The 8,623-nt window shown below is 56.0% G+C and overlaps 1 protein-coding gene across 4 annotated transcripts; it reads right to left on the bottom strand.

Moving 5' to 3' along the window:
• Positions 1-1,252: 1,252 nt before the first annotated feature.
• On the bottom strand, positions 1,253-8,587 carry TAGLN2 (transgelin 2). Of its 4 annotated transcripts, XM_077996712.1 has the most exons (6): positions 6,251-6,399; positions 4,348-4,455; positions 3,461-4,226; positions 2,790-2,964; positions 2,403-2,505; positions 1,253-2,070 (listed from the first exon to the last, which is right to left on the bottom strand). In XM_077996712.1, the coding sequence occupies exons 3-6, from the start codon at positions 3,638-3,640 to the stop codon at positions 1,929-1,931; spliced, it is 600 nt and encodes a 199-aa protein (XP_077852838.1). In that variant the 5' UTR covers positions 3,641-4,226; positions 4,348-4,455; positions 6,251-6,399; the 3' UTR covers positions 1,253-1,928. The 4 variants fall into 4 exon arrangements, with proteins under 4 accessions (XP_077852838.1, XP_014965737.1, XP_014965743.1 ...); XM_015110251.3 differs by lacking the exons at positions 4,348-4,455; positions 6,251-6,399 and adding an exon at positions 8,530-8,587 and having other exon boundaries at positions 3,461-3,701; XM_015110257.3 differs by lacking the exon at positions 4,348-4,455 and having other exon boundaries at positions 3,461-3,657; positions 6,251-6,426.
• Between the last annotated feature and the right edge of the window lie 36 nt (positions 8,588-8,623).

Here is an 8,623-nt window from a genome sequence, read left to right as displayed (position 1 = left end):
CCTTGGGGTAAAGGTAACACCTAGTGGTTCGAAACTATGCGTGGGGCTCCCAGCACTTTGGGAGGCTGCGGTGTTGGCAAGGCAGAGCCATGAGGTCAGGCAGATGGCTTGAGGTCAGGGGTTCAAGACCAGCCTGGCCAACATGGTGAAACCCCATCTCTATTAAAAATACAAAAAATAGCCAGGCACGGTGGCTCACACCTGTAAGCCCAGCACTTTGGGAGGCCGAGGCAGGCGGATCACCTGAGGTTGCGAGTTCAAGACCAGCCTGACCAACATGGAGAAACCCCGTCTCTACTAAAAATACAAAAAAATTAGCAAGGCGTGGTGGCACATGCCTGTAATCCCAGTTACTCAGGAGGCTGAGGCAGGAGAATCACTTGAACCCAGGAGGCGGAGGTTGCAGTGAGCTGAGATTGCGCCATTGCACTCCAACCTGGGCAACAAGAGCGATCATGCCACTGCACTCCAGCCTGGGTGACAAAGCCAGACTCTGTCTCAAAAAAAAAAAAAAAAAAAAAGAACGAAAAGAAAAGAAAAAAAGAAACTATGGGTAGAACACTCATGCCTCAGTCAAGGATAGGTGCTGGAGACAACGTGACCCAAAATTGATTATCGTGGCCCAAGGCCACCCACCTAGAAAGGAAGTTCTGCTGCTAGTCTCTCCGGGGCACTTAGTTCACAGGTGCTTAGGATCAATCAACAAGGCTTCTTCCCTCCAGCCACCACCACCAACTCACTCCTGCTCATTCCCCAGCTTTCCACCTTTCCTCACCACTGCAACCCCCACCCTCAGCCCCTACATGGGTCTGGCCAACTCCAACACAGACCAGCTCGCCCCAAGCCTGTCTGAGGGGCCTCTCACCTGGAGACAGCTTCACTTGCCAGGACTCATGGCTGTGCCAGCAGCCAGCCCCACCCTCCTAGTGACTGAGAAGCTATTCCGGCTGTAGAGGCAGACCCAGCCAAAGGCAGCAGGCAGGATTACCCAATTCCATCGACTAGAAAGGGCCTTACCTCCTTGTGGACACTGCCTACGCAGTCTGCATTCAGCTGTGAGGTCCTGTCCCCTCTCAATTCCAACCTCCCCTCCCCTAAACCAAGTGAGAATGAGGATGGGGAGGAAACTGAAGACAGGGGTTAGCACTGCAACCTCATCTCTGTCCTCCTTCCTGCATCACTCACTGCATTTTGCCCAGTATTCCTCCCTTCCCCACAGTGGCACAGTGGCCCCAGACACAGCCAGAGTCCATTCACAAATGACAAATTCTTTATTTAAATCAACAAACTCATCTTCCTCAAGCCCCAGACCATGGTAGGCAGCCCTCCCTCTCCGTCCCCTCACCCCACCCCTTAGCCACAGTGAAGGGAATGGAAAATGAGAAGCCACGAGGGCCCCTGCCAGGGAAGGCTGCCCCAGATGTGTGGTGAGCACAGTCAGTGCAGCTGTGGCCGGGGCAGCAGCTGCCACAGGCTCCTCCCTATAAATTAAGTTCCTGCAGCCACAGCTGTGGGAGAAGCATACTTGTAGAAGCAAGGCCAGTCCAGCATCAGATGGCAGAGGCAGCATCACTGACTCCCAGCCATGGAATGAACGGAGGGCACAGAGTTCAGAGACAGAACAGGCCAGGGGGGAAAGAGGAGAGGCCCTGGCAGTCAGGGACTAAGGGCCCTAAATTTTGGTCCCAGGGGAAAAGAGGAGGCCAGTTGGTCCAGTTTTGATGGGTACGGGGAAGGGAATGTATTAGTAAGCACAGGGGAGAGGCTGCCAACAGGCACCTCAGAGGTGACAAGACAGGCTGAACCCCCCACCCTGACAGAAGGGAGCTTGAGAGCTCTGGGGCTCTCTGGGAATGTCACTGCTAAAATATATATCTACATATATATTAACCATTCGTGGGAGGGCAGGGGCAAGGCCTGGGGTGGGATCAGAGGATCTGGCGTGGCATCCCGTAGCCAGTCATGCCTGCCTGAGATGCCCCGCGGTTGGTGCCCATCTGTAACCCGATCACGTTCTTGCCCTCTTGCAGCTGGTTGTCCGAAAAGTTCCGAGGATTCTCCTTGGATTTCCTGGGTGGTAAGGGAGTGGTGGTTAGAGGAGATCACAGGCTGCCCTAGTAAATCCCTTCCCTGGACAGAACACAGGCTTTGCTGTTGGCTCAAGGGCTGGTGCCAGCTCTGCCCTCGAGAGCCATAAGCTCTCTGAAGCCACTTCCTCATGTTTCCAAAGGGACAGTCACTTGCCATCCCAGAGGGTGTTGTGAGGATTAAGTGAGATGAGGAATTTTCTGAAAGTGCTTTGTAAAGGGCCAGCTGCTACTGAGATTAGTTATTTCCCAGGGACAGGACTGGGCAGAAACGATGCACCTGCTGGACCCTGCGGCTGTCCCAGCAATACTTACTTAGGGAACCAATTGGGATCCCCAGAGAAGAGTCCATCATCCCGCGCTACTGCCAGCCCACCCAGATTCATCAGCGTCCGCTGCACACAGGCCATGTTCTTTCCTGGGAAGGAGAATGGGAATATGTCAGCCTCCACAGTGTTCTAGATGCCAGGATTCCACCTCTATTGCTAAGTCAGCAGGCCTGGCTTCCTAATTACTTTTACTCTTCATTTCCATACCCTTCTCCAATCCAGCCCCCAATATGACCAAGTGTTCCATGGAACACAAACACACCCCTCTTTCTCTTCAGGGAGCCAGAAAATAGTCCCTTCTCCCCGGTCAAGAGGGCCCAGCCCAATCTCTGGCCTCCTGGATGACAGGAGCCAGCCCCTGGCCCTGTCCCACCTTCCCAGAGGTCCACAGTTTGGAAGATGTCGGTGGTGTTAATGCCATAGCGCTCAGCTGCTTGCAGGAACTGAGAGATCTGCTCCATCTGCTTGAAGGCCATGGTGGAGGCCTGGATCTTCTTTACTGGGGCCTGCCCCTCGGGGTACAGTGCATTAATGAGCTCACATAGCACCTGGATGAGGACAGCAGAGGTGGAAAGGTGAGAATACACCTACCTATGGCAGCTTAGCATGCACCACCCTCAGAACCAGAGACAATGAACCAGAGAGTCTGGTGTCTTGCCTGAAGGCAGCTTGGACTCTTTCACTAGAGTAAGCCTCACAGTCCTTCTTGCCAGCCTCCTGCCTCCGAGCCCAGAGTGAAAAGCCAGTGTTTAGTCTTTCCTTGCTAATACACCCTCCCACAGTTCTTTCCTTAGAGATATTTTCTTCCTCAGTGTCACCTCAGCCTTCCACTGCCTGGGAGACACATTCACCCTTACCCTCCACTCCACGGGAAGGGAGGGAAGCATGGGCCCTCTCACATCCTTGACAAAGATCTTCAGGCTGAGGAAGAGGCTGGGACATGTGTGCCCTCAGTCTTCCCCTCTTCAGGTTAAACAATCCCCAGTCCACTGGACCTAGTCCTGCTCTCCCTGCACTTCCAAGCCAGTGGGGCCCGGCTCTCACCGTGCCATCCTTGAGCCAGTTCTGGAAGTTCTCGCGTCCAGGCTGGGGCCGGCCCACATCCTTTCGGCACTGGGTGGTGATCCACTGGATCAGGATCTGCTCCAGATCTGCATCATACTGTTTCTCAATCTTCTGCTGCACCTCCCGGCTCAGGCCATATGCAGGTCCCCTGTTAGCCATTCCAGTGCGTGGTGGTGCTAGAGAGAGGACACACCCAGGCCTTTGGTCAACACCTTGCAGCCTGGAGAGTGGGGAATTCAGGAATTCTGCCTGCAGGGATATACACCATTTCCCCCAGGGTGAGCCCCAAGGATGAGGCCCAGAACTGTTAACAAACGCAACCCTGCTCTTTATAGCCCTGGGAAAGAGAATGATTTGGGGAGAGGAGGAGGAATGTGGAACAGCTTGGGAAACTGGTTGGATCTACCCTCCCTCAACCTCTGGGTTTTCTTTGCCTTTTTTTTTTTTTTTTAAACCATCTAGGTTGGTGCAAACCACTGGATTTTAACTGAGCACCTACTATTTGTGCTAGGGATTGTGAAAGAGATAGAAGCCCTTGGTCCTCCAGTGCCCACAGTGCCATCAGGGAGACACAGTGAGTACATATGAACAGGTAAAGATTGTACACAAATACTGAAGTGCACAGTTCAGATCACATGTTGTAGCAGCTACAAGAAGCAGATGGGCAGAAGCAGCCCGGGAAGGCTTTCTGGAAGAGAGAGGCCTGAATAGGTCCTTAGGGATTTCAGCAAGCAAAATGAATTTCCTACAAGAAACCAGACAATAAAAACAAATTCTACTTTCCCTTCTAGGAGCTATGATAGGCAGAACCATAGCCCCCCAAAAGTTGTCCATGTCGTAATTCCCAGAACCTGTGGATCTGTTACCTCGTATGACAAAAAGGGACTTCGTGGATGTGACTAAGATCTTGAGATGGAGAAGATTATCCTGGATCATCCAAATGAGCCCAGTGTAATCACAAGGGTCCTTACTAACTGAAAGTGGGAGACAGGTGAGTCAGAGTGGGAGAAGTAACAACAACAAAAAATGGAAGCAGAAGTTGGAGTCACACAGGGCCATGAACCAAGCAATGCAGGTGGCCTCCAGAAGCCAGAAAAGGGAAGGAAATGGATTCGCCCCAAGACCCCCAGAAGGAACAGAGCCCTGCCAACACCTGCATTTTAGCCAGTGAGACCCCTGTTGAAGTCTGTAGAACTGTAAGATGCTGTATTTGTGTTGCTTTAAATCACTAAGCTTGTAGCAATTTGTTACAGCAGAAATAGGAAATTAATACAGGAGCTCTGGGTGACATTTTTGGGGAAACCTGGGAAGAGAAGGCAAGACGGGGAAATACACAGGAGGGTTTAACTTCGTTGGAGGGCTTTGATTAGCAAGAACTGGGTGGTTTCCCGACCAAAGGCCTGAGTTGGCCAACCTCACTGTGGCAGTGTGTTCCCAACCAACACTTACCACCTGGGTCTGACATTCAGAGGCTGAGCAAGACCTGGGCATGCTACGGATGCCAAGGGGAGCCAAGAACCGAGAACGGTCCCCATTTTCTGTCCCACCCCCACCCTGGTTAGGCTTTTCTCTCTTCTCCGAAACAGAGCTAGCTGTCAGGCTGCTCACTAAAGGGGACCCCCAGGGCAGGCATCTGTGTTCAAGGGGAGGAAAGAGAGCCACCCCTTCTAACCACATCTGGCTCCAGGCCAGGTTGGCCTTCAGGGATGAAGTCACTCTGGCTCCCCCTCTCCCACACATCCAGGTTAAACAATCCCACCACTCCCGCTCAGTGGGCCTCAGGACTCTGCGAAATACAAGGGGACCAGCCTGCCTCAAACCCTCAACCCCTCTCAGCTGCGGAGGCTGTGTCTCAGGCCAGTCCCTCCCGTCCCGACTCCAACATGGCTGCTTATCAAGCTGCCCATTTCCGGCAGATCCTCCCCTAAATCAGTTATTTTTAAACCTCATTAAGAGCAACCCGCCCCCTCCACTTCCCCCAGGCCGAAAGCTGGGCCAGATAAATGTCAGTCTGGGCCCGGACCCACAGCACCAGGCACACACACCATCAGCTGGGGGAAGGCAGGAGGGGTGGAGTGGCTGAGTTCTGAGGAGAAAGCAAGACAAGCATTCCCGCCCTCCCCAGCGGCCACTCCGCCACAGAAACCTCTAACCTCTGATGCACAGGGGAATGGCTGGAAGACAGGTAGGAGGAGGAAGGGGCTAAGAGCTACTACCACTAGTAAGCCCCCTCTCCGCAGCCCAGTTCCAGACCTCTCTTCTGGAACCTCTCCCTGAGGCTCGGGGATCACCATGGCACAGGTAAAGAAAGGGCAGGAGAATGATTAACCTAGACCCTGGGGTTAAGAGCAGAGAGAGAATGGCCTGAAGCCAGACCCTTCCAGTGCCCCCCAACCCCCAAGACAGGACAAACTTGGCCTCCCAGACCCACCACTGGGTGGAAAGTGGATGCTGAGGAACCCCCTCCACCGCCCAACCCTGGGGCCTGGACACAGCTGACAGGGTAGCGGCCTCCAGCTGCAGTGTATCTGCTCCACTCTGGGGCCATTGCCCTCAAGCTCTGAGGTGCCAGAGCCATAGGGCGGAGTCCTGAGAAGGGGCAGTTCCAACCAGGCCAGGCCTGGCCAGCAGCTGTTTCTCCTCCCCAACCCCACAGGCAGGCAGGAGCTGATGGGCTGCGGCTGCTGGAGCTGGGAAGGCCCACCCTAGGGACACCCAGGGGACCTGCCCCTGCCCTCCCATAAAGAAAACAGTAAGCAAGTTGCCTACCAGGGTGAGAAGAGATATGCCCAGCTGGAAGACAGGTGTGGGGGACCCCCAGAGCTGGGGACCCCAAAGGAAGGTGATAGCTGAACAACCTGGGAGATAGGCTGGCAGCGAGCAACCTAAACCCTAGCGCTACTCCAGCTGTGAGAACAACGCTCACCCTCACCCTGGAGTTACATACAATAGGCGGGAAACGGGAGGGGCCACGCCAGGCACTCGGCCCCACCCAGACCCTAGGCTGGAAGCTTACCTCACCAAAGCCAAAGCCAAAGCCAAAGAAAAGGCGGACATGGGAGGGGGCGGGGAGGACTTCAGGGTTCTTGGCTAGGGTGTTTAACTGGGAAGACAAAGGGACTCTCCATCCACCGTGCAGATGGGACACAGGAGAACTTCCCAACTCAGATTTGGGGCAGGGACTGTTCTCAAAGAGCAGCACAGTGAGGGCACCAGCTGAACAGAGCGAGGTGCCACAAGCAGCAGCAAGGATGGGAGGCGGCCCACAATTAAGGGAACCACCGTAGGGCAGCCCCTCACCACCGAGAGTCAGGAGCAGAAGAGAAAGCTGAGGCTACACAAACAGGAAGCTCCAAAGCTTGCGTGGGAGGAGGGGATGAGGTGGGGGCCGTTGCCATGGCTTCTGTATACCAAACAGTGTTTGAGGCTGGGTGGGGGCTCCCGGCAGAAACACCCTCTCAACACAGACTTTGAGGTGAGGAGGCTGTGAGCACGGGAGAAGTGGGATCGTCCCAGCAGTGCTCGGGTGTAACCAGGTGCAAGGGATTCCTCCAGGAGGCAGCTATGGTGGGGATGAACAGCATGTGGGGGGAAGATAGGAAATTACCCGTGTTGGGGTGAAGAAGCGGACTCAGGAAGTAGTCGTTCAGGAGAAGAAATTCCCTGGGAAGGGAAAGTGTTCTGAGCTAGAGAACCCACAGCTGAAAATTCTGGAGGGAGAAGGGATGGAATGAAGAAAGGATTGGGGCCAATCCCGGGGTGGGGGGCAGGGGCAGAGGCCTTGGGGTGAGAGAGGGAGTTGCGGTTGGACAAAACCTATTTGTTGGTTCTGGAATGGTAGGGTCCTACTGGACCCGCCCTGCCTTGGCCTCCTCTGCAGTTTTAGGTCTGCCCCTTGCAGTAGGGAGGAGAAACTGGGAGGGGGCTGGAGATAGAGAGCTATCGCTGTCTGGTGCTTTGGAGTCAAAGAGAACACTGGGGGACCCCCGTCCCAGCCGCAGGTCTTCCACATCGGATCCCACACTCCATCCCCACTCTCACCCCGTTTCTCTCTGCCCCACAGATACCAACTGTTCACAGAACTCCCAAGACACCGGCTCCAGGTAGCCCCAAGAGGCCCAGGGCGCGGGGGTGGGGGGGGAGGCGGCAGTCCACTTCCGGTCCTGCAGGTCCGGCCTCCCAGCCGCCGCCCCCCCCCACCCCCACGACCACACCCTGGGCCGTTAGAGCAGATGAGTCACCCACCGCCCTCCCGCCGTTGGGGTGACGCAGTGGTCTGGGCAGCCCGCCCGCCCGCCCGCGGCCACCACCGGGTTTCCCAGCAGCAGGGGGCACCCGGTGGGGGCAGCGGCGCTCGGGCTGGGGTAAAAGCAGCCACCACCACCCCCACAACCTCACACAGACAGGGCACCTCGGGGCGCAGTCAGGGCTGCAGCACCCAGACCCCCGAGGTCGGGGGACCGTCATAGAGATGACTGGAGCTTCACAGAAGGTCACTGTGCGACCCATGCGGAGTCCTCTAGCCCCAGCTCGTGACCTCGAGTCCCCAGAATAGCAAGCTAGCAGGAACAGGAATGAAAAGGGAGGCCTCGGGGACTCAGAGGGCACGCAGTACCCACACGTGCTCCTGGAACCAGGAAGTGAAGGGTCGCGCGGGAAAGCCCAGGAGCACTAGCTGGCCCAGGGCCGGCGCCACGACCCGGGGTTACTCGGGGCCAGCCAGCTAATGTCCGACGCCCTTTTTTCCCCTCGCCCCAGTGAGGACTCGGCGATGGAGCCCGCGGGTGGAGCTCAGTCCCTGAGTCCGTGCTCCGGACGGACGGACGCCCTGTCTATGCATGGACTAACCTCGCCTGACCTCATCGTCCAACAATGTCGGGTCAGGGCTTGGGGACAGGATCTGACAGCACGGGGCGGGGTAAAGTAATCACCGGACCCTTGCCTGGTGCCAGCCCTTGATCCCCGCTGGAACAAGTCAAAAGCGCTGGCTTCTTGGTTTCTACAGACCATGCACATCCCCCCGACCCCCGTCCCTGCGACCTGCTCACCGTTCAAGCGGGGTGGGGAGCGGCGCACTCACTCAAGGCAAGGGCTGCAGCTGCAAGTGGTGCGCCCTGCCCAGCCGGGGGTTTTCAGGAGGGT

This window comes from Macaca mulatta, chromosome 1 (assembly GCF_049350105.2).
Source record: "Macaca mulatta isolate MMU2019108-1 chromosome 1, T2T-MMU8v2.0, whole genome shotgun sequence".
Lineage (NCBI taxonomy): Eukaryota > Metazoa > Chordata > Mammalia > Primates > Cercopithecidae > Macaca > Macaca mulatta.
Note: the sequence above shows the minus strand (reverse complement) of the source record. Positions and strands in the feature narration are given on the sequence as shown.

Excerpts from the sequence above, each read along its gene's own strand:
- TAGLN2 (XM_015110251.3), bottom strand. The coding sequence starts at position 3,640 with ATGGCTAACAGGGGACCTGCATATGGCCTGAGCCGGGAGGTGCAGCAG. Across the intron at positions 2,506-2,789 it reads AACTGTGGACCTCTGGGAAG|GAAAGAACATGGCCTGTGTG; the intron begins GTGGGACAGGGC and ends TCTCCTTCCCAG. Across the intron at positions 2,071-2,402 it reads GATCCCAATTGGTTCCCTAA|GAAATCCAAGGAGAATCCTC; the intron begins GTAAGTATTGCT and ends CTTACCACCCAG.